The sequence below is a fragment of the Tamandua tetradactyla genome, chromosome 4 (genome assembly GCF_023851605.1).
Source record: "Tamandua tetradactyla isolate mTamTet1 chromosome 4, mTamTet1.pri, whole genome shotgun sequence".
In the NCBI taxonomy this organism is placed as follows: domain Eukaryota; kingdom Metazoa; phylum Chordata; class Mammalia; order Pilosa; family Myrmecophagidae; genus Tamandua; species Tamandua tetradactyla.
The window spans coordinates 23,403,356-23,429,647 of record NC_135330.1 but is presented as its reverse complement, the minus strand read 5'-3'; the positions used below and the strand labels follow the sequence as shown (position 1 = coordinate 23,429,647).

General features: G+C 38.3%; 1 protein-coding gene and 1 non-coding gene across 2 annotated transcripts in view; one reads left to right on the top strand and one right to left on the bottom strand.

Annotated features, from left to right (window-relative positions):
* Positions 1–25,119, top strand: part of SELP (selectin P) — a 40,823-nt gene extending 15,704 nt beyond the window's left edge. Inside the window, exons 8-16 of the mRNA XM_077156916.1 lie at positions 1,325–1,510; positions 3,269–3,454; positions 7,535–7,720; positions 11,206–11,391; positions 12,236–12,445; positions 14,606–14,791; positions 15,574–15,693; positions 24,046–24,076; positions 25,067–25,119. Coding sequence (XP_077013031.1) covers positions 1,325–1,510; positions 3,269–3,454; positions 7,535–7,720; positions 11,206–11,391; positions 12,236–12,445; positions 14,606–14,791; positions 15,574–15,693; positions 24,046–24,076; positions 25,067–25,118 — 1,343 coding nt within the window. The 3' untranslated portion in view covers position 25,119. The remainder of the gene's footprint in view (positions 1–1,324; positions 1,511–3,268; positions 3,455–7,534; positions 7,721–11,205; positions 11,392–12,235; positions 12,446–14,605; positions 14,792–15,573; positions 15,694–24,045; positions 24,077–25,066) is intronic.
* Positions 23,345–23,451, bottom strand: LOC143681835 (U6 spliceosomal RNA). Its single transcript, XR_013174891.1, has one exon. It is a non-coding gene; the product is annotated as a U6 spliceosomal RNA (small nuclear RNA).
* Positions 25,120–26,292: the final 1,173 nt, after the last annotated feature.

Sequence of the window (26,292 nt, the reverse complement as noted above, 5' to 3'; positions counted from 1 at the left end):
GTTTTCAAATCTATGAAATGGAGCTAAAATTGCAATGTGCTTTTGTGAGGATTATATATATATAATTAATAGCATATATAAAATACTTCTGGTATAGCTTAATTCTCAATAAACTTTAGTATCTGCCTTTTTTTTTTCCTTACTGTCTCACTGGCATATGCAAGCTGTGTTAGTAAAATACCTGAGAGTAAGCCAAAGGAGTGGCTATTTAAAAGAGTTTCCCCATTTAGCCTTTAATAAAGGATCAAAAACTGGATTAAAAGAGACCATGCAATGTAATACTAGGCAATTACGAGATACCACAAAGCTGAATTCTGTATAGTTGCTTTATACCCACAGCTTATGAGGCAGAGAAGGGGGGTGTGGAAGCAGGAAATTAAAGGTTGGATCAGTGAATACCCAGGAGACCTACTTACAAGCTCAGGTTTGTGCCTAATTATGAGACTTTGGGAAAGTTGCTCAGCATTTCCAATCCTTGTTTTTCTCATCTATAAAGTAAGAGAGAAGTACTAGAGGATCTATGCTTCTAAAATGCCCTGATTCTGCAAAAACCAGAGGTCAAAGCCCAGAGTGTCCATGGGGTATAGAATAAAGGCTGGTTATTACACTCTGCAAAACCCCAGGAAGAGCCTGTGGATAAAAAGATTTATTCAAGGCAGAGCATGAGAAAGCCAGACTTTATCAGAACTAAGGTCACTCAGGACTTAATTATGCTCAGGAACTCATCTTGGGCTGCACTCACTTGGTAATTGTGGTTAGAATGACACCTGCTATTCCAGAGACAAAGCCTATTGGCAATAATTTATAGAGCCAGGTAATGTGGTGTCAACAATAAGCTATGCTATTCCTTAAGTCCAGCCTTTCCCAGTCTCTATTCTTTCCAGATCCAGCTCCACAGATAATGTCCATGAATATTTCATGAGCACCCTAGGTATCAAACACTGGGCTAGCTTTTGGAGTACTGTTATTAATGGTCTACCCAACCCTCAAGGAGGCCAGGGTCTAATGAGGAAGAATTACAATATATGGTAAGAAATGGGGGCTTTGGGAGCACATTGGAATAGTTCCTACCCTCAAGGTTGGGCAGGCAAGGAAGGCTTCTCGGGGAGGGGCTGGTACCTGTAGGACATGTGAGAGTGGGCCAGGCAAAGAGGGCTTGGGAACATGTTCCATGCAGAGTTTCTCTTTCTAAAAAGGAAACTTAAGGGTTCTGAGTGTATTGATGCTATGAGTAGGAAAAAATGACATCTCCCAGAGAGGCTCTTCTGAGTAAGAACTAGGTCCTTCTATTACCCAGTTTCAGATGATAACTTTTTCCATTTAGTCATTGTGTGTGACCCACTGGAGAGTCCTGTCCATGGAAGCATGGATTGCTCCCCATCCTCAAGAAGATTTCAGTACAACACCAACTGCAGCTTCCACTGTGCAGAGGGTTTCATGCTGAGAGGAGCTGAGACAGTTCAGTGTTCTGACGTGGGACAATGGACAATGCCAGCCCCCATCTGTCAAGGTACAGTGACATGGACACATTCTTTCTGTGCCTCTCTGGTAAGGAAAAGGCATCCACATCTTCATTAGAACTGCCATTCATTTATTCATCAGCACCTACTGTGTGCCAGGCTCTTTGAGCTTTGCACTAGGGATGAAATGGTGAGCAAAACCAGTGTCAGGCCCAACATGTTTATTGCAGCATACTCAAGGTGAGGGTTGCATTGATTGACATGTGAGGTGGGTTGATGTGAAGGAGATTGGGAAAAGATGATACATGAGAAACACCACAGGATGTTGGAAGAGTAATGGACCAAGCATTTAGTCTTGGTTCTGCCATTTCCTGTCAACAAAAGGTTTTGACCTCTCTGAGACTTAGTGTCTTCTTATATAAAATGGGGGTACTTTAACCTGTCATCTATCTTATCTATAGTAGTGAATTAATATGGTATAAGCAACTTTAAAACTACTATGTGCTTCATAAATTTACTTAAAACATTAATGTTATTAATATTCCCTTATAAATCATATGTCCATGGGTCTGATTTTACAAAATGATCATTTTTGAATAATTTATTATTTCTAGTTCAGTATTTTGCTCTAACGCACAGTCAGGGTGCTAGAATTTTTTCTTTTAATAAAGAATATCCCACACAGAAATCATTTTCCAGAAGTGTGATATTGGCATTCTTTGTTGTCATTTATAGGAATCTCTGGACAATTTATGTGAATCCTCTGCATCTAAGTTCACTCTGATTTAAAATGAAGCAGTGGAGTAATAGATGGCCATGCCCCCTGAAGCTGAGACTTAGCGAGGATAGAGGGATGTATCATCTGAGCAACAAAGACAAAAAGTGCCCTTTGACACACTTATAAATCTCATAAGGGATCGCCCTAGCCATTCTTGTCTCCAGGCAGGTAAAGGTCTAAATCATCCAGGGTAGTTGGATGTTTCCTTAAACACCAGTGACATGATTGCAGTAACTCCCATGCCTTCATTCTTAGAGCCAGAGTCTGCAGCTGATGCATAGTTTTAATAACAATGCTACTATTTATACTGCTGCTACCACTAATAATAGCAGTTAATACTTATTGAGCTCTTTATGATCTCATTTAATCTAACTCCATGAGGCAGTTACAATTATTATTCCCATTTTAAAGATAAGAAAAGACTTAAAATATATAGAACACAAAAAAATATATGTAGAATACATGCATTCTCTCCAGATATGACCAATATATTTACGTAATTGGGATCATGATGTGTGTGTGTGTGTGTATTTACTTCTGCTTTTTGATTTAAGACTGTTCATTGAAAAATTTTCCATATCATTCCAAGATGAAATATGTAATTTTTAGTAACTTTTAACCCTCATTTCATGGATCCACTGTAATTTATTTTCAGCCCCCGATGAGTGGCATTTATGTTTGTTTTCAATAGTTTGCTCTTGCAACTAATGTGTGGATAAAATCTCTGATCTAACTTTTTGTATGACTCTCCAATGCATACTTGGCATAGATTCTTAGTAAAAGGCTCTTGGGTCCAAAAGTATGATTTTTAGAAAAGTTATTCATACATACCATGAAAATGCTCAACAATGGGTCAGCATTTTCCTAATAAAATCCTTCATATGCCATTGTGATTAAATGATATTTTACTTCTTCTCCAGGCTAAGTAATCCCAATTTGGGAATTCCTGTTCTTGGCACTAGAAAGGGCCAATGGGTCAAAAATCAGTGAGTTCTTGTGTTTAACTGTATTTTTACTTCTTACCCCTTAGCTTTGCAATGCCAAGATCTTCTGTTTCCCCACAAGGCCCAGGTGAACTGCTCCTACCCCTTTGGTGCCTTTAGGTACCAGTCAACCTGTACCTTCACCTGTGAGGAAGGCTTGCTCCTAGTGGGAGAAAGTGTCTTGCAATGCTTGGCTACTGGAAATTGGAATGCTCTGCCTCCAGAATGCAAAGGTAAGGCAGCATTCTTTCCACCAGCTTGGAAATAAAGTATAGGCTGTACATTGGAAGTGGCAACTGTGGAGGACCAGCACATTAAAAAGACCTGAAAAGTTAATAAATATCCTCATTCATTCTTTCACCCTGTCCCCTGGGGATCCCAAACACAAATACCTTCAGGAACTAGGCAGATAAAACAACTGTCCGGCGTTTGGCAATAGGCGATAGGGAACGGCCCTTGCTAATGCCCGATCAGAGTCCCCACCAGGACCTGAAGGCTTCTATCATGAACCAGGTGAACTGTCCTCACTTGTGAAAAGAGCTGCAGAAAGGCTGGCCCAAGGCTGACCTGGCACTTCACTCCTAGGAACCATGGAATATAATGATGGAATGGGGGACAGAACTTAGAGATGCCTGGTTGTAAACATCCTCCAAGATCTGGATAATATTGCGGAAATAGGATAAAGTGAAGAGATATGAAAAGAGAAAGACACTACTCTGTAAACTGAGGGTTACAAGATTATCAGAAGAAAGAAACTTGCAGATTCAGTATAAGCATTTATATGTGCACTATACTTGATATCAGGAAGTCAGCGTATTCTGTCAATATTTTAATACCCCATCTGAACTAGAATTGGTTCTAATCACCCACGTTTGGAAATTGTATTATAGATGGTTGTTTTTTTTGTTTGTTTGTTTGTCTGTTTTTAAAAAAGGGAATGTAATAAGTTGATAGTTTCCAGTTCTAAGACTGAGAAAACATCCTAATTAAAGCAAGTCTATAAAAATGTCCAAATTAAGACATCCAAGGAAAGATACCTTGGTTCAAGAAGGCTGATGAGATGGCTGTTTTTTATACTCTCCATTCCTATTTCCATTCAATTCATCCAATTTTTTAGTTAAATTATGGCAAATACTGCTTCTTATTTTTATTTTTATTTTTTTGGGGGGGTACATGGTCTGGAAATTGAACCCCGGTCTCTTGCATGGAAGGCAAGCATCTACCACTAAACCACCCATGCACCCTCGCAAATACTGCTTTTTAAAGCAAGGTATTCTTTCATAAAAAGAAAAATGAGAAAATACAGAAATGAAAAAGTATCCTCTTAAATACCCCACTCTAAAACATACACGGTTAGCATTCTTCCAATATTTTCCCATCCACTTTTTTCCTTATGCAATGAGTATTGTTATGATGCATATAAAATTTTAATAATAAACTTAAATAGATAAACTACTAGGTATTTTGATGTCATTTGCCTTTACCAAAAAATAGACTATGGTTTTCTATGAAGAAAAACTTGCTGTTCAGGCCACACACAAACACATACGTAAACACACATACACAAAACTCACACATACCACTGCTAAGTTGGGTCAACAGCGAATGTATGAGTGAATGAATGACCAAACTCAACATAACTTACTGCTTCTCATCCCTATGCACCAAAGATGATGGCAAGCCCCTGAGGTTGGGGTTGGGTGCATCTTCACAGCTGGTTCTGAATGGGGCAAGGCTAGTGATTTGACTCTTCACCTACATTGTAAGCCTAGATGTATTACAAAGTCCTTGCAGCTTTGAGGAAGAACCTGGAGTCCTTGAGGAGAGTTTTCACAGTCATCAGGGTTCTTCGGGTCAGCTCTGGGCTGTGCAGGACACAGATTACAAATCATTGCTTCATACTGTCCTGCCTGTGGGCGTTTTACAGCAAGGAGGTTGCCACTCACCACGGTTTCCTGTGACCTTCAAGTTCCCTTCTGCTTTTAGTTCTTTGTTTACTCCGACTGAACTTTCTCCTATCCACTTGTTGCTAGATGCCTATCAAGTGAAAAACCTAAACATGGTCTTAGCAGGAAGGTACAATGAGGCTTACAATCCACTAGCTGTTGTAATATTTCTGAAAGAGTGTTTTCAGTCAGTTTCTCTTTTTAACACCTACCCCCCCACAGGAGGCAAAGTCATGAAGAGCTGGGAATGAACTCGATGGCCCCAAGATCCACACGCAGCCTTCCCTCATTGCCTCTTACAGGCCATAAGCGTCTTGAATTGTCTTCCCTCCAACACACACAGAAACTTTTCAAGTGGTAGAGAAGAACCTGGTCTTTGGAAAAATTGATCGGGTTGGGGGCAGGGGACGGCTGTAATAGGGGAGGGGAAGAAATGAAGGGGAGAGAAAAGTATTAAAAAAAATGTTCTCAAAACTTCAAGCAGTTGAAGTTCGTGGCTAAAGAATGACTCTAGGTACTGCCATACCACCAACTGTCTCTATTCCAATGCCAAATACTGCTCAACCCGGCCAACTAACGAAGAAGAAATATACCCTGTGTATTCACTCATTTTTCACTTTTTGATGCTAAGGTTTAATCTAGGATTTCTCATTTCACTAACTGGCAGAGGGACATCTTGATGACTATTAACATTTGCATGCCATTTACATAGTTTTTCACTTTGGAAAAATCCCAGGAGCAATGTTATGCTATGCTCCCATTACAGGTGAAGAAATTGAGGCTCAGAGAGGGTAAATAACCTAGGCATTTTAAAGATGTAAACTTCATTCATGCAGCTACACTAAAGGAAAGCAAGTCCCCTAATCCCTCAAACTCTGTGTGTAAAGTGGCAAAGAATTGCGAGACCTACTGTTTTTTATAAGTAAACAAGTAGAGTCATCTGTGCTGGTCACTGTAGGATGAGTGGAGGGAAGAGGTGGAAACTAACATTTGCAGACAGCTTATTATATTAGGTGCCTACTTTGTGACCATGATTTTTTAAAAAAATTTTATTACAGAAGGTTTGGGCTTACAGAACAATCATGTATAAAATACAGGATTCTCATATACTTCCGCAACACCACTTGCTTTAGTGAGAAAAATTTGTTACAACCGATGATAGCACTTTTTTTTTTTGTAATTCTACTATTTTTTAATAGTAATTACATTTGTTATAATTGATGAAAGATTATTAAAGTAACATCATTGTCCACAGTTTATGTAGGGCTTCCCCCATTTTCCCAGCCACTTATTATAGTCATTTATAATGCATGTCTTTATTTTATTACTTTTCTACCCACACACCGGATAAAGATGGTGTCATTCACAAGGTTTTTATGATCATACGGCCACAAGATGAAGTTAAACAATCGTTACCAAAAATCAAGGCTACTGGATTGCTATCCAACAATTTCAGGTGTTTTCTTCTGGCTATTCTAGTACACTAAAAACTAAAAAGAAATATGTATATAATGAGCCAGTAGTCATAATCATTTGTTAAATCCTAACTTCTTGGTTACAAGTCCTCCCTCACTTTTCATCATTTTTTCAAGCTTTAGGAATATCAGGGCACTGACCATTCTAACTTCTTCGTGCTGAAAAGGGGTGTTGACATTATGAGGTAGAGGAATGAAACTGGTTGTTGCTCTTGAAGAGACTGGTGTCTCTGGATTTTAGGGCTGAGCCCATGACCTTTAAATTCCATTTTATGTTTAAGTTAATGAATGTATCATTATATAGCCAAGGATCCCCGCAATGCAAAGATTAATATTTTCCCCGTTATATAGATGAAGAAACTAAGGCTCACATAGATATATCTCAATAAAATTGCATTAAAAAAAAAAAAAGAAACTGAGGCTCATAGGGTTATTGCCCAGAGACATAATGCTAATAAGCAACAAAGGCAAGATTGGGCCTCGGATTCTTTGTATCATCTGACTGAAGCAAGGAGTTTTTAGGGAGGGAGAAAGTGTTTTAGAACATTTTCCCTATCCAACCACTTGTCATTGTTTCTGGTAAGGTCTGTTTCTGAAAAGGGTATCAAGGAAGCAACCACTTCCGCTCTTGTCCAAGGGCAACAGAAATGAGCCACGCTGTTATCTTTCCAAACAGATCACTCTCCCCCTTTTAAAATGACCCTAAAGTTCTTTGTGGGTGAGTGTTTCCGGATGTCAATTTACTGTAAGCTGCTGATTTACACATTCGTGACCCCTAACTGGTTTTAAGACAGGGTGAAAAACAAACGATCATTTCTAACCAAATGCTGATTTCAGGTTGCTGAGTTCTAAAACAATCTCTTCCCTTGCCCTCCACCATGTCCCACCATAGCCATTGCCTGTGCACCTCTGCTAAGCCCTCAGAATGGAACAATGACCTGTGTCCAACCTCTTGGACATTCCAGCTATAAAACCACATGCCAATTCATCTGTGATGAGGGATTTTCTTTGCTTGGACCAGAAATTTTGGATTGTGCTCCATCTGGACACTGGACAGGGTCCCCACCAACATGTGAAGGTAAGACCACATGTCCGTTCTTTCTCATGGTGGCATTATTGGAATAGAGAATCATCAAGGATACATCTGAAAGTGGTACTGAGTCAAAAGAAAGAACACATTTTCCACAAAGCATGGTAATCTAAATCAGAAGTGTCTCTCTTTCTCCCTCTGAATAAGCCTATAATAATAACTTTAAACATTCCACAGTCTTGTGAAGTGTCTTCCTGCCATTATAGCATTTATCACAATGCTGAAGTCATGAGGGAAGGCACTATCACTCCATTTTAGAGATGAAGAAACTGAGGCTCAGAGAGAATAGGGAACTTGTCCAAGGTCACACTGTTAGTAAGTGATGAAGTTCAGAGACATTTCATTTCTTATAGATTTCTACTCCATTCTTCATTCCTACAGTCACGTTCATTGAGCACAGCTCAGTCCCAGACACTGAGTTTATTTGGGAATGGATGTGATTTAATTGCAGCCCATCAAGAATCTCAGTCTAAATACTCGTGTACTTATTTCTTCCCTCCACTTTTATGTGGATTATAAGCTCCTTGATGACAGGGACTATGCCCTTCTCTTCTTTGTACGAACTGCAGCAACTAGACAGAATAAAATTGGGAGTATGACAAATTTATTTTGAGTTGAAGCTTATTACTATTTACTGGCTAAATTTACTCTAGCACGAACCCTTACTATGTTAGTAGAATTCTCAAAGACAGAGGCTACATCTTTTTGGCATTTGATTCCCCCAAAGCATCTCGCACAGTGTCTAGTGTATTGTATGCTCTAAAATAGAAGTTTAGTGATTAATTAATAGCTCATCTTTAGTTTCAAAAGGCATCACTGTTCCAATTTGTTCAGCACAGTCAGAGTTAGCAAGAAGGAGAGCAGTGGTCATAGCTAATATTTATTGCTTACTGAATAAATATCAACCGTTTCATATGAATCATCACATTTAATCCCTACAACAGTCCAAAAGATGGTTATTATTATCCCCCATTTGAACAATGAAGAAACCTAGGCATTGAGAGGATAAGCAGCTGGCAATGATCTCATAACTAGAAAGTAGTGGAGCCAGGATTCCAGGTCCAATCTGACTACAGGGCTGGCTTTTACCACTATGCTGCAGTGCCCCCCGGTGGCAGGGTTTCTAAATCCCTGATCAATCACTTGTAAGTTTACTCTTTTCCACTACCCCATAGCTTGCAGCTGAAACCCTGTGCTATAGAAATTATAGTGTCTCATGATCAGATGAGAGAATATGTTGATAGAAATCTATTAATGTTATATAAAAAGTCAATTAAAATAGTATTTATTCCTACTTGTGGAATGGGCATTAGATTAGTATTAGCAAAACCAGCATTACTCTTCCCCCCCGCCCCACCACCAGTTATGCACCCTCAAGAAAGTCACTTCCTACCCAAGGGCTTCAGTTTTCTCAATTACAGAAGCAGAGGAGTGGACAAGATTGTCTCTGAAGTCCCTTACCCTGCCAAGAATTCCCTAGATTAAAGGACATAAATGCTATATCTTCTGTCAGAAAGACATACCGCGAGTCACCCGCTCATCGAGGACATTTGCGGGTGATAGGAGTAGGACTTGTAATCATCTTCTCATCCATTTATATCTCACCCACTCTTTTATTTGTTCCATCAACATTTATCATGATCTCTATTTTCCCACATTCTGTTTTAAGGCAAAAGACTCAAGAATTCTTTAAAAATAGCCCACTAAAGTTTTAAATCATATAAGCAGCCAACATGGCTGTTAAATCCATAACCTCCCAAGCCTCCTTTCCAATCCTCTTTCCTTTACAGGTAGGGGCATTTTCCTCCCACCTTGCGGCCCTCTCCTCCCAGGATCGAGGACCAAGCCTGGCCATTGACAGTTACATTAGCCAGCCATGGGTTTTCATAGATAGAGAAGGCTTAAATATTTACATCACTCTGGGAGATTATGAAATAATTACTTTAGTGAAAATGTTCACAGATTATTTGATGTCTGAGACTTACCCCAATAGACATGTTTAACGTGTTTGGTAATGAAATCAGTCTGCCAGGGATGGATTTACTAATTATTCAAAAGTTTGAGACTACTGAACTGAAATTCAGAATGCCACCTCAGCTACTTGAATGGATGCATATTATAAGGAACCACAATCTTTCAGTGAATAGCCTATCGCTGAAAAATACATGGGCCAGGATTGAAAAGCTAAATACATCACTTTGCATGAGGCAGCACATAGGACTTTAATAAGTTTTTTTTTGTTTTTGTATTAATAGCTAAGCAAAATGACCCTTAACTGACTATGGTATTGCTTACACTATAGCCTTGGATTTATAGGAAAAAATAGTCATTCAGTTTGTCAATTACCCAATATTTATTAATAAACAATAGTCTCATGCCATAGAATCCAAGAGGGAGGAAGTGCAGACACAATATTAAGAGAAATATGTAACTTCCATAATTTACAAAAACCACTTTTGGGAAAAATTATGGTTAGTAAATGAAAACCCATTCAGTCACCTATTTGTCAAACTATTATTTATATTTAGTGCCACCTGATGAGATATTGCAGTGTGAATTGAGGGAGACACAATATTTATGGTTCCTGAGTTTTAGAAGCTTTCCATCCAGTAGAAAAGGGAACATATATTACATGATCTGATAGTGTGCACGTTTAAACAAAAATTTAATGGATTCAGAGGAGATTTCAGCAGGTCAGCAGAGGCTTCAGGGAGGCTATATTAAGTTAGATCCTGGAAGATGGGGGGTATTTTATTCAGTGGAAATGGAAAGAAAGTCAGGACAGTGTGAGCCGAGGCAAAAACACATGAGGCCAGTTCAGGGACTTTATAGGGACTAATATATGCTAAAAACTGTGGAGTAAGAAAACGGACTAGAGATTCAAGTAATAGTTGGGAGAGAAGATAATCATTGCTATTGCAGACATGTTGAATTTGAAGGGATATGGTGCACGGGTGGTTCAGTGGTAAAATGCTCGCCTGCCATGTGGGAGACCCAGGCTCGATTCCCAGACCATGCACCTTTCCCCACCCCCCAAAAAATCACATGAAGGGATAATGGTATATCCAAGAAGAAGTGGTCTCAGGAAGGAGGAAGAACAGAAGTGAAATCCTGGATTGCACCCACTGAAATAAAATAGTGGGAGTAGTGGGAGGCTATAAGTTCTCTGAAGCAGAGAGTATAGAGAGAGGAACATGGAAATATGAATTCTTGTGGGTGACTGCTTAAATCCTTGACTTTCTAATCTTCATGACTTTTACCTGTACTCCTCTCTGCAAGCCCACCATCCCTACTCCTGCCCATGCAGTAAATGACCTGTCTTAATTGTTGTGGAATGCCTGCTGCTTTCACAAACACCTGGCATACAGTAGTTCAAAAAATATTTGTTGAATGCATGAATGAATGAATTCTGGGCAAAATACAATTTTTTCCATAAACCTAAAGGTTATGACACTCTCTATTTGATACTTCAGCCATCAGGTGTCCGGCGTTGTTCGCCCCAGAGCACGGCATCCTGGATTGTTCTGATACTCATGGAGAATTTGGTGTTGGCTCCACCTGCCACTTCTCCTGTAACAAGGGTTTTAAGCTGAATGGGTCCAAGTATGTTGAGTGTACAGCTTCTGGAAGATGGACAGTGCCTCCTCCAACCTGCAAAGGTAAAATAATATATACTCTCCAGGACAATTCTTCATTTGGAAATTTATTCCACAATAATAAACCCATATTCACTTTTATTATGTGACAGGTATTTATTATATTATTATTATTGTGAAAATATCCCTTCTGCTTTTGAAGTGTGTCATCTGTCGGCGTCTAGGGAACACAGAAATGGATAAAAAATTTTACAAGGAGTGACAGGACTTTTTATGTATGTGAATATGCTATGTTTATTTTTAAGAAGAAATTTTGTTCCATATTTTGGTCTCTTTTTCTCAAAGAGCTTTGGTGAGTCAATTGAATAAGTTTTCATAACTTCATTATCAGGAGAAGTTACAAGGAGTGGGGTTACTGGTCCAGTTTTTCAAACTGAAGAACTGAGGCACAGGGAGGTCAACCTTTAGTTTCCTATCTTCCTGTCACATAGCAGGCTGGTAACAGAGCCAGTGGCTTTGTCCTCATCTCAACTTTCATGCTGACCTTTGGCCACAAGACAAGATTACTTCCAAATAAAGCAGGGGAAGGCATACAATCTGCCATGCACTTTGGCTTTTACTGAACTTTTTTTTACACTAGCTGTTCTGTTCTTTTTAAAATATATGATTAGCATTTATTCTCAGTTTCTGCTTATGCCCAGGAGACTCATCTCTCCTAGGATACTCAGATATGTTTTTCTTATCTGATTTTCCATACCTGAAACTAATATTTTCCTTACCTTCCTAGAGGATTACTAGAGACTCACTTGTTATGAAAGGAGTGGAAGGCAGATTGCATGGTATCTTTAATTTAGTTATGCTTCTGTTAATTGGAATCTCTCTATATTGAGACATTTTCTCACAACAGGTATAAAGTCAAGTCCTACTCCAGAGATGCACTGCCCAGCCCTCATCATCCCTGAACATGGAACAATGTCCTGTAGGCATCATTTGGGCACCTTTGGTTTGAATACCACTTGTTACTTTGGGTGCAAAACTGGATTCACACTCACAGGAGACAGTTCTCTCAGATGCAGATCTTCAGGACGATGGACAGCAGTAACTCCAGCCTGCAGAGGTACTGTGAAAAGCAGGTGGTTCTGACGCTGTCTTCTTGCAGGCACTCAAGTCTGCCATTGCAGCTGTGTGTTGAAATCCCACCCAGCTCCAATGACTACTTCCAGTAGCAGTCCGTCCACAAAAGCCCCACCAATTCCTTATCTCTACCAACTCCAATCAGAAGTAATGTGCAACAGGCACATTGCTTCTTACTTTTCCCAGGTCACAAGCTAATGCTCTAATGCCCAAGTATTCAAAGGAAGAAACATTTGTAAATGTCCAAAATATGCTAGAGCAATAAGCATGTGACCATTTGAAGCCAGCTATATAAATTGTAAAATATAAGTTAAATTTCTATTAATTATGTGACAGTATAAACATAAATATATTTATGCTGAAACCTAACTAAATTTTTTCATAATTGAAACCTAAATAAAAAGATAAACCAGGTGTCACACAACCTGAAGAGGTATAACACTGTACACAAAGCATTGAGACCTATGTCTCGTTCATCTTTGTGTCCGTCCAGAGCACAGCATTGTGCTTCGCAAATGTCACTATTGTTCAACAATATTTATTTGAATTAAATTTCATCTCCTGAACTTTAGTTTCCTATCCATAAATTCGGGACAGTAATCTGCTGTTCTCTGAAAAATAAAGAGAATGGTGGTTTCAACTTCTTTCAAATGTTGACAAAGTTTAGTCATGCTGAACACTTAAGTATTTTAATTAATACATACTGACATGCCAGAGAGCTTCCTATTGCCAATGGTAGTAATAATGGCAATAATATTTTTGAGAAGCAAATTTTTGTGAAGAGTATTTTTGGAGGTAAGATTGATCATCCCTCAGCAGATATTTATTGAATGCCTTCTATATGCCTGTCCTTGTTCTGTGAGTACCATTCTTTGAGTGAATATTTTAGTCTTTTTTTTAACATACAATCATTCCATTCTACATATATAATCAGTAATTCACAATATCATCACATAGTTGCATATTCATCATCATGATCATTTCTTAGAACATTTGCATCAATTCAGAAAAAGAAATAGAAAGACAACAGAAAAAGAAATAAAATGAAAACAGGAAAAAAATTATACATACCATACCCCTTACCCCTCCCTTTCATTGATCACTAGCTTTTCAAACTAAATTTATTTTAACATTTGTTCCCCCTATTATTTATTTTTATTCTATATGTTCTACTCATCTGTTGACAAGGTAGATAAAAGGAGCATCAGACACAAGGTTTTCACAATCTCACAGTCACATTGTGAAAGCTATATCATTATACAATCATCATCAAGAAACATGGCTACTGGAACACAGCTGAACGTTTTCAGGCAGTTCCCTCCAGCCTCTCTATTACATCTTGAATAACAAGGTGATACCTACTTAATGTGTAAGAATAACCTCCAGGATAACCTCTCAACTCTGTTTGGAATCTCTCAGCCATTGATACTTTGTCTTCTTTCTGAGTGAATATTTTAGTATATGTGATGTTGGAAGAGTTGGTATGAATAGAGAAAGTGACATTTCTTTCTGACCATTTAAATTCTACCTCATTGTTTTGGTTATCTGCTTCCAGAACACAATATGCCAGAAATGGAATGGCTTTTAAAAAGGGAATTTAAGTTACAATTTACTGTTCTAAGGCCATAAAAATGTCCAAACTAAGGCATCCAGGGACAGATACCTTGACTCAAGAAGGGCTGATGGGTCCAGAACATGTCTGTCAGGAGGGAAGGCACTGTGGCTGGCATCTGCTGATCCTTTGGCTTCTGGTTTCAAACAGCTTCCTGAGGCCATTTTCTTCCTGCATCTCTAAAGGTCTTGATCTGTTTCAGCTCTGAGCTCTCTCCAAAATGTTTCCCCTTTCAAAGGACTCCAGTAAACTAATCAAGACCCACCGTGAATGGGCAGAGTCACATCTCCATCTAATCAAAAGGCCACACCCATAATTGAGTGGGTCAGTCTCCATGGAAACAAACTAATTAAAATTTCCACCCTAAACAATAATTGAATCAGGATTAAAAGACATGGCTTTTTGGGGTACCCAACATCTTCAAACCGGCACACACACCTACTGGAAATTATAGCTAGGTTACAAATGAAACCAAAACACCTTTTATATTCAATTTATGTGTTTGTTTCTCCTACATTCTTCTTTCTGCAGCTATCAAATGCTCCGAGCTGCATGTTATCATGCCAATAGTGATGAACTGCTCCAACCCCTGGGGAAACTTCAGCTATGGGTCAACCTGCATGTTCCATTGTCCAGAGGGTCAAGTTCTTAATGGCTCAGCAAGATCAGAATGTCAAGAGAATGGACACTGGTCTACTATAATGCCAACCTGCCAAGGTACATTTTTTATATGGGTTCGAAAATGTGGAAAATAACAAAATTAGTGTTTCTTCTCTGTCTGTTCCTGACAGTGGTCTCACTTTCCATCATGGGGTTTCCACTGAACTTAATAAACGCTCCACAAAAAATCAAGCAGAATTTCCTTGCCTTATACAAAGAGGTGGGAATTAAATTCAGTGACTGGTGAGACAGTCACCACCCCATTTTCAGCACTCACATTGTGAAGTGAATCCTCTCATTTCTTTACAATCAGTGTTTGACACATCTAGAAGTTTCATCATGCCTGGGGGTTATTATATGTATGTATAAACTGAGGGTTATTATATGTATATTCCTTATATATCACCCTATAATACTTTTATTTACTTCATATCTCTAAAAATACCACAAAACTTCTTTAATTAAGCTCCATCTGTTTGCAAGGTTTATTTCATTATTTTTTTTAGAAAAAAATTATTTTTCCTAGTACCTTGTTATGACTTCTTTTTGTTGCAGAACTGCGTCTACCATATAATTCCTTTTGGGGGGGGGCTTACCCTGATTCCTTTGGAAATTTGCGTTTTACATTTGAACCTTAGGAATAAAATAGGGCCCTACTTCCCATTCTAATACAGTAGTTTTATGACTTTCATATTTCTTGTGCAAAAAAAAGGTCAACACTGCCATGGCCTTTGATGACCCTACTTGATTGCACATCTTAGAATTTTGGGGCCCCTCTTGGAAGAATGAATGGTCTTTGCACAATATATCTTGTCTGTGTTTGTGTGCTTGATTTACAGAAGGGCCATTGACTACCCAGGAAGCCTTAGCTTATTTTGGTGGCGCAGTGGCTTCTACAACTGGTCTGGTGATGAGTGGGATACTCCTGGCTTTGCTAAGAAAACGTTTCAGACAAAAAGGTAAACAGGAAAAGATGGTTACTTAACTGTAATTGCATCATGGATGTGTATGAATTTTTACAAGTTCATTTGTTTAATTAGAAGAGGCAGTTTGTTGGCTACGATGTACTTTGCAACAACTCAGAGTATATATGTATATGTAAGCGTGTATTCATTTTTCATTCTGTGGGCGCTTCTATGAACCAAATTAAAGGTCCTTTTTAAAAATTACTTTTGACCCCCTAAGATCAGGAACAAGACAAGGATGTCCACTATCACCACTATTATTCAACATTGTGTTGGAAGTTCTAGCCAGAGCAATTAGGCAAGAAAAAGAAATACAAGGCATCAAAATAGGAAAGGAAGAAGTAAAACTATCATTGTTTGCAGACGATATGATACTATATGTAGAAAACCCAGAAAAATCCACAACAAAATTACTAGAGCTAATAAATGAGTACAGCAAAGTAGCAGGCTACAAGATCAACATTCGAAAATCTGTAGCTTTTCTATACACTAGTAATGAACAAGCTGAGGCGGAAATCAAGAAACGAATCCCATTTACAATTGCAACTAAAAGAATAAAATACCTAGGAATAAATTTAACCAAAGAGACAAAAAACCTATATAAAGAAAACTACAAAAAACTGTTAAAAGAAATCACAGAAGACCTAAATAGATGGAAGGGCATACCGTGTTCATGGATTGGAAGACTAAATATAGTCAAGATGTCAATCCTACCTAAATTGATTTACAGATTCAATGCAATACCAATCAAAATCCCAACAACTTATTTTTCAGAAATAGAAAAACAAATAAGCAAATTTATCTGGAAGGGCAGGGTGCCCCGAATTGCTAAAAACATCTTGAGGAAAAAAATCGAAGCTGGAGGTCTCGCGCTGCCTGACTTTAAGGCATATTATGAAGCCACAGTGGTCAAAACAGCATGGTATTGGCATAAAGATAGATATATCGACCAATGGAATCGAATAGAGTGCTCAGATATAGACCCTCTCATCTATGGACATTTGATCTTTGATAAGGCAGTCAAGCCAACTCACCTGGGACAGAACAGTCTCTTCAATAAATGGTGCCTAGAGAACTGGATATCCATATGCAAAAGAATGAAAGAAGACCCATCTCTCACACCCTATACAAAAGTTAACTCAAAATGGATCAAAGATCTAAACATTAGGTCTAAGACCATAAAACAGTTAGAGGAAAATGTTGGGAGATATCTTATGGATCTTACAACTGGAGGTGGTTTTATGGACCTAAAACCTAAAGCAAGAACACTGAAGAAGGAAATAAATAAATGGGAGCTCCTCAAAATTAAACACTTTTGTGCATCAAAGAACTTCATCAAGAAAGTAGAAAGACAGCCTACACAATGGGAGACAATATTTGGAAACGACATATCAGATAAAGGTCTAGTATCCAGAATTTATAATGAGATTGTTCAACTCAACAACAAAAAGACACCAACCCAATTACAAAATGGGAAAAAGACTTAAACAGACACCTACCAGAAGAAGAAATACGGATGGCCAAGAGGCACATGAAGAGATGCTCAATGTCCCTGGCCATTAGAGAAATGCAAATCAAAACCACAATGAGATATCATCTCACACCCACCAGAATGGCCATTATCAACAAAACAGAAAATGACAAGTGCTGGAGAGGATGCGGAGAAAGAGGCACACTTATCCACTGTTGGTGGGAATGTCAAAGGGTGCAACCACTGTGGAAGGCAGTTTGGCGGTTCCTCAAAAAGCTGAATATAGAATTGCCATACGACCCAGCAATACCATTGCTAGGTATCTACTCAAAGGACTTAAGGGCAAAGACACAAACGGACATTCGCACACCAATGTTTATAGCAGCGTTATTTACAATTGCAAAGAGATGGAAACAGCCAAAATCTCCATCAACAGAAGAGTGGCTAAACAAACTATGGTATATACATACGATGGAATATTATGCAGCTTTAAGACAAGATAAACTTATGAACCATGTAATAACATGGATGGACCTAGAGAATATTATGCTGAGTGAATCCAGCCAAAAACTAAAGGACAAATACTGTATGGTCCCACTGATGTGAACGGACATTCGAGAATAAACTTGAAATATGTCATTGGTAACAGAGTTCAGCAGGAGTTAGAAACAGGGTAAGACAATGGGTAATTGAAGCTGAAGGGATACAGACTGTGCAACAGGACTAGATACAAAAACTCAAAAATGGACAGCACAATAATACCTAATTGTAAAGTAATCATGTTAAAATACTGAATGAAGCTGCATCTGAGCTATAGGGTTTTTTTTGTTTTTGTTTGCTTGTTGGTTTGTTTGTTGTTGTTGTTTTTTACTATTATTACTACTTTTATTTCTTTTCTTTATATTAACATTTTATATCTTTTTCTGTTGTGTTGCTAGTTCCTCTAAACCGATGCAAATGTACTAAGAAACAATGATCATGCATCTATGTGATGATGTTAAGAATTACTGAGTGCATATGTAGAATGGTATCATTTCTAAATGTTGTGTTAATTTCTTTTTTTTTTCTTTCCGTTAATAAAAAAATTAAAAAAAAATTTAAAAAAATTAAAAAATTACTTTTGAAATTTGCCACCATGGTAGCTTATAAGATTACAACTGTCTCAGCTAAATTTTTGAGATCTAACTCATATGTATTTGAGTGTAAGCATTTTTTTTTTTTGTATTCTTTTGAGATTAAATTTTGACCAGCATCAACATGGTAGAGTAGAGGAGGGAGTATGTTCAAAGATCAACATATATAACTTTTTAACACTATTTTAAAGCCAGCATAACTGACTACTTTGATTGTGAGTTGATCTTTTTTTAGATATTTTTAATTAGGAACCCACCTATGTATTTTCCTCTCTCTGCAGCTTTCTGCATTTTTAGCCCCTTTTCTCTTGTTAGCTGTCAACTTGTGCTCCATAAAGGCTTGGCAGTAGCAGAGGACAGAAAGGTCACCTGGGATTTTCCTGCTGTGAATGACAAAATTCTTTTGGATGAAAAAGACACTTGAATGATGCTTTATGTTAGTGCTTTTTTTTTGCAAATGTCCCTTTGAAGTCTCACAAACCCCCTGGGAGAGGACTGCTGTTATTCTTCTTTTAAGACAGACTTGTTGTGCCAGGTCACCCGGGGAGTAGTGGCAGAGCCAAGAGTCAAGCCCAAAGCTCTTCTACAGACTGAGGATTAGTACCTTCTAAGACCTCTCACTGGGCTGATTTGACCTCTAGCTAAATGGCTGTGGCAAATGCTACCTGCTGCCTTTCCTGAGGCCACAGGAGGGCTTTGCGCAGCTGAGATTTGGGTGGTTGCCCAGAAGCGTGCCACTCAAAGCTTAGTCCACAGTTGAGCAGCATCAGCATCACTGGAGTCTCTTAGAAATGCAGGTTCTCAGGTTCTGCCCAGACCAGTTCAGTGGAGTATTGTTGTCTGTGCTTTAACATGCCTTTCAAATGTTTCTGATGCACACTACATTTTGAGAAGCACTGCTTTAGAAAATTTACTTTAGATTGTTGTTTTTCAAACCGTGTTCCCCCCAAAAAATGGGTACCTGGGCTCCAGTAATTGTTCTGGGTGCTCCCTGGAGAGGTCAAGTGAGTTTGGGAAAAATTGCATTTACCTACCCTCTTGAAGGTGTAGAAGGCATGTTAGTAAAACATGGGATCTGTTTAATTGTATTTAACCCACCAAATCCCAAATTAGACTGTGAAGGTTTTTTGTTTGTTTGTTTTTTTAAGGAAACTAGTGTTCCAGGGACCACAGGAAACACTCTTCTTGGCCAAGGGTGACCTTAGGACAGCTCAAGTATGACTTTTACTCCCTGTGAGGAATCAGGATGAAAAACTATGTGTGATATTGTCAGTTCTTAATTTTTGTAGCTCAGGCCTGCCAGGAAACTTTGATAAAGCTTCAAGGTGACACTGTCAAATACAAACAAGTCTGTCAGCCTTCCTGAAATGCATGTCATTTGGAATAAGTGCTTTTAATTCTAGAGTTAGAATGGGAATAACTCTTCCTTCTTAAGTGAGATTGATTTCAGAAGAGCATTACATCTTACATAGCACTTGATAAGTGTTAAGGGAACATAAGAATGTTGACTATGTAGTCATGGATTTTCAGTCTCCTTGTGAGATTTTAGCCTTTTTTTTTTTTTCCAGTTTGGGACTTTTTCCCCTTCTGTACTGGACAATGATTGTTGAATAGATTTTTGAGGAAATTTTAAAAACTTTATCCAAAATATTTTTGGCACATTTTAGACCCCGGAAGTATATGTAAGCACATAAAACACTAAAAATCTCTAAGGTTTTAATGACATTGTTACGTCAATCAACATCTGCTTGTCTAGTGATAAATCTTTTTATAAGTGTGTACATAGGTACAAAATGTTACTTTTTAAGATACATAAAATGTCGTAAGCTAATTGAGATGTCTGTTAAATAGGATAGGCAGACTGAGAAATTAGGATTTTGTATATTCGCATTTGTATTCGGCTTCCAACTCAGGATTCTGTACTTGAGAGTTTTTTCTTTACAAATGTTTTTTTGCCACTTTAAAGTCTGTTGACTGCACCTCATAAACGTACTTAGAATATTTTGCCCATTATGGAAAAAAATTTAACCTTGTAAATCTGTGCTCTGCTACTGTAGCAATTTTTCTTTGTGTTATCTATTTTTGTAATCACCTGTGGCCCATCATTTATTTTAATTCACATTTCTCACTAATTATGGTAACAGGGAGAGAGACATCTAGATCATAAGTTGAATTTATAGTATTTCAACCAATCTGTGAAGGTAAAAACAACACTGTTGCCTTGAAATAATCCAACCTATGATAATGGGGAACAAATATGCATCTGGAAATCCATCCTAGGAGGTGAAGTCATGGCAAGCTCCTTCTGGCTTTTCATGTAACTCTTAACCAGAACCAGCCCAGTGGCACCCGCCAAAGGAGTATGTGTGGTGAATTACCAGTGTACAAAAGAGCTTTAGTTTTTCCACTAGTTCTAACCTACTAGCTTTTTATTTACATGTGTACTATATTTGTTTACAGCTTGATGGAGGATATATAATTTTAAAACTTGGTTTAATAAACATTTAACCCACATCACCCCACACCCCCCAAAGAAGAAAATTAGGTCAAACTAAGTGATTTTGTGATGCAGAATCACTTCACTCATCATCAAACATAATCACTTGGGAAGCTATATAAATTTAGATTTTCATATGGGGGGCTTGGGGCGGGACCTGGAAATCTGAATTTTTCAAAAGCCTTATACCAAAATTCTGAAAATGCCGGTTTTCAGATTGGCATTTGGAAGTCTCTGGTCTAGGTGAACTTAGATTATCACCACAACCAAAAAGATAAGTGTCTTGCTTCCCTCCTTCACTCACTCCTTCATTTATTGATCTGCTAGGTTCCAGGACCCAAAATGATGGTTCCTGACATCAAGGAGTATATTATCCAGTAGGGGAGAGAAACAAATTAAATCAATGCTAATACTGTAGTGTGACTATTATGCTAGGACAAAAATATAAAGTATAAATATATAACAAAAATATATATATTATTGGAACACAGAATATGTGTATCTAAATCAGACTGATAGGCCAGAGGAGAAGGCTTTTTTGAGGTTACAAGTGAAGAACAAGAGGGACTTGGCCAGGAAAAAAAATGTAGAGTTCTAGCAGAGAGAACGGCATGTGAAAAGACATGAAAAAGTGAAGCAGCTGGAAAAATGCAACAGTGCATGGAAAGAGTTCAACAGTTCAATGCATCTGAATTAAAAGGGGCTTGTAGAGGAAGTAGAGGGTGAACATAGAGGTGTAAGGAACTGACTACTTATTAATGACCTTGTGTAATAAGCTAAGGGATCTGCACAATCTCCTGAAAACTTGTGGAGCTGATGAAGGATTTAAGCAGGAAAAGTGACGAAATGGATGATGATCCTCTACAAGGGAAATTGTGTTTATCAGACTGTTCATCAGTTCAAGAGCTTTGGCCTGGAATAGAAGAAGGGGACAGCCCATCCTTCAAAGTTTAAAACATCTTTTCTCTATCTGTCCCAGGCACTGAGCCTGCCCATAAGTTCATAAGCTTCTATTATAAACCAACGGAACTCTTCCTCATTGCTCCTCGTGGAAAGTGACCAAGGGCATCAAAGAGGTCAGATGTGTACGCTTCAGTTAGACACAGCTACCTATCATAACTTGCCAACCCAACCAAAACCATTCTAGCCAATCCTACAGAACACCTAGGATAATGTATAAGATCCTACAAAAGTTCCATTCACTAGGGTAACTTTCCAGAAACCTACAATCTGCAGATGGGTTCCTGGGCCTGTTAAGTCCTGAAACCTAGAGGACCCAACCACTTCAGAACATCAGCTAGTTCCATCTCCCTACCCCATATTATTGACAGCCCCATTCAAATGAAAAATTTAGAACGGCCATAGACTAAACACATCTGAAGAGAGAGATAGACCAAGGGTGATGGTGGAGTTATACAGAGAAGGTAGGGTTTAACATATGAATATGATTGCTAAATCATTAAATTGATATTTCTTTTAGTCTCCAGTATCTTAGAGCAGCTAGAAGTAAAAACCTAAAATTGTGGAATTGTAACTCACACCAAACTCTGCTATCTGTTTTACAACTAATTGTTGTGCAGTGCTTTGAAATTTATTGTTTTGTATATATGTTATTTTTTCACAAAAAAAAAGTCGAGTGTGATGATAAAAAAAATTTATTCCTTCTAACCTCCTATATTCTGGAGCAGCTAGAAGGAAACATCTGAGAGGATGGTATGGTAGCTCATGACAAACTCTGGGATCTGTCCTGTAGCTACTTGTTGAAGAATGCTTTGAAACTATTGGTTTTTCCTTTCTTTGCTTTGTATATATGTGACATTATACAATTTAAAAAAAAGTTAAAAACAAAACCAAACCAAAGAGGTCAGGAACATGCAAATTCAGGGAACTGAAAGTGGCTATATTAAAATACCTGATGGAGCTCCTATTGACTTGAATTTCAATATCTGTTCTTAACTGCTCAGGGGTAGAAGCACTTGTTCTCTCTTACTCTTTCTCCAATCACAAGATATCATACATTAAGGCTGTTTTTCCAAATATCCTTTATATAGAACTCTGTGAATGGGTGACTTGGGCATTAGACAAAAGGGATTAGCTAAAAAAGGCTCAACAACCAAAAAGATATACCAAGAGCTACAGCCAATCCCTCCATGCAAAATTTGTGCTAACTTAACCAAATCCACAAGGTGGAAGCAAGAGCCCCTAGACATGGCTTCCAATCTCCATAATCATGCAGGAATCACACTGTCCCTGGCTTTTCCAACACGTTCTTCCTTTTGTTTTGAGACATTTTCTTGTGAATCCTCCAAACTGTGGAGAGAGACCAACAGCCCCCCCCCATCCTCCAATATCTCTAATAATAAACACATTTATTGGAGGTGGGGAATTTTCCTTGTGTCTGTCTCTATTTGGTATCTGACTTCCTAGGATTCTATGGTCAAATAATAGGAAAATGCTGCATACTATGACCCCTGTAGTAAATTCAAAATGCACACTGAAACTTAATAATGCCTGTAATAAGTATCTTTCTCATCGTCTTTTTTTAAAAATATGGGATGCTTCACAAATTTGCATTTCATCCCTGTACAGAGGCCATGCTAATCTTCTCTGTGTCATTTCAATTTTAGTATATGTGCTGCCAAAATGAGCATTCTCATCATCTTTTAACCTAATATTTTCTAAGCATATGTAGCTATGAGACATTCTTTCCCTTTTATCTCCTATCGGGTGATTGACAGGCCTGTTAACATGTCTGAAGTTTCTACTATTCCAGTCACTGGCTTGTGCTAAGACAGGGGCCCCTGCTCACACTTGTTCCCTGGGAAAGAAAACATAGTTATGTAAGTATGGATTTGTTTATGCAATTAGCTCACTCAGCTAATGGCCAAGGCAATGGGATACAGGCTACAGCAACAGGAGGACTTCAAATGTCAAATAAATTGGTTGCAAGAATCAACGATCTGAACAATAATAAAGAATATATAGCTAAGAGGCTGAAGGCAAAGATCAGAAGCATGAGAAGTTAACACTAAAAAGGAGGAGAAAGAAGGCAAGAGGACTCTGAAGTTAAAAATCGTCAAATGTTTAATGTTAGCACAAAAGAGATATTCCCAACATACCCCTATGATCAGCCCATTTGCAAATGAGTCTACTGACTTGTCCCAGTGATTACTATCACTGATGGACCTTTTCCTTTATACTTATTTCTTTTCAACCAACCACTCATGTCTTCTCATCTATTTCAGATGATGGGAAAAGCCCCTTGAATCCTCAAAGGTAAGATGGCAATGTTTCATGATTTGGGGAAGTTTTTCAAGTTTGGTTTTTAAATTCAGGATAATATAGCAGAATGATCATACTTAATGCCCCCCCTTTACAATATCTTTTGCAATGCCCTCTTTACTATTCTGAAGTAAAATATACAGATAATATATCCTAATCACACAGAATTTTTAAAAGAATCAATATATGCCCTTATTATAATATAAAGAAGAAAATGGGGAGAGTGACTTATAATACACATAAGATGCTAACGCTTGTGTACGACACTAGCAGATGTTAGAAGGTCACCAGAAGCTATCACCATTGGGTAGAATCACGGTGACGACAACTGCCACAAAGGCAGACTGATGGGGGGATTTTGTATTGGCAGCTCCAACAGTGTGGGAGGCATCGCTGACACCAACTCGATTTTTACTTCCGGTAGAGATGTAAAACCTTTTATAATCTTCCCTCCATTTATGGCAAATTCATTTTAAAAGATGCAAAAAATATATAAAATCTACATATAAATTTCATAAAGTGGTGCAAGATGTTAAGCAGTGTTGTATGTCCTGTGCTTTTAGGACCTCCAGCACCCCTGGCAACTGCCCACTAAATGCCAGTAGAACCCTTTGACAATTATGAAAACCAAAAATGCCCCTATGGTGAAGTCCTATCATTCTTTGAAAAACTACTGCCTGATGATCAATTATCAAGGCTGGGAACTTTGTAACTATGCCCTCTCACCAAGAAGAGGTTGCATCCTTAATTAGCTAAGTTACCCACTTAACATGAGTGCAAAATATAATGCAGACTATCCAGCACTGTAAAGTGCAAATCTCAAAAATCATTTTGACTGTTATTTTTCTTTTCTTTTAAAAAAGAGATTTCCAGGGGTGGGGTAGCAATATATGGCTTCTGGAGATATTCTGTGTTGGGCATGAAATTTCTGGGTTGTTGAGAACTAAGCAGTATATGGCAGATTATCCTGTTTCTCTTCTTTAGCCACCTAGGAACATATGGAGTTTTTACAAATGCTGCATTTGACCCAAATTAAGGTAAGTAACCTATGAAGATATTTTTGAAGGAAAGAGAAGGGTAAGGGAAAGACAAGAAATACAGAGCATGACTTTTATTTATAATATGTATGTATTAAATTTTAAGTGTGTATTAAATTTCCAGGCTATGAAGGAAGTGTGTTGGCAATAGGGGAACGATATGGTGGTATAGTGACAATAGAAAGTGAGTTTATATGAGGATTTCCATTTCCTCCAGGATGGAAAATATTCTAGCAAGACATAACATTTCAGGATGTGTGATATTCTCACTAACAGTTGCTCGGTGGCATTGACATTGTGGCCTTTCCAGAAAAGCAGAAGTCTTATGACCACTGGAGTGAGCGTACAAACATTTATGGAACCACCCCTCTGTGCTCCTGCTGGGAAAACAAAAATAACCTGCACCATCCCTCTCCCAAAAAACTCAGTGAATAGTTGAGTTTTCTAGGAAAAATATCCTGAAGGACGGAATGCGTGAATCCTGAAAATTATATTGAGCCTCATGAAATAGAAATGATGAGAGTTTTCTTTATCTTTTTTAAAGAAAGATAATTATTTGAATTTTTGTTTGTTTCAGAAAAACTTCCTTCTCTTGGCCATTTCATTCAACCTCCTCAGGATCCCGTATTAGAACACCAGGCTTCCTTCTAGCCTTGACTTCAACCACAGAGCATTCACTGCAATTTTCTATAAATGCCTGTGAATAAAGGTCATGGAATTTCCTTTAGTTTGGCCTTAATCCAGAGTGGAAGGATGGACCGCAATCCTAAAATCTCTACCACCCTTCCTGCACCACCTCTTCTGTGCCTCCAACACAAGCAGCAGAAACCAGGAGCTTCTATGTGGTCTATGGTCTTTGCATTACCGGTTAGTCAAAGAGGCTGGAGCATTTGACTCCTTAGGAGATCAAGACTGTGGAGAAATAAAAACACTTGTTTATTTTTGTACTGGAGGAAGTCATCCTCTACTTTGGAAGGCAGGCAGCGCTTCCGACTTGCGGGAATTCTTGTAGGATCTTCTGGGACCTCCTGTGGATGCCGGTTACAAGGGCTCTTACACCTCTGCTCCTGATGCTTCCAGAGAGGTCTCTGGGTGGCACCAGAGGTTACTGAGGACCAAGAATCAAGACAGGATGCCACGTGTCACTGTTGACTTTACCTTCTCCCCCAAAGG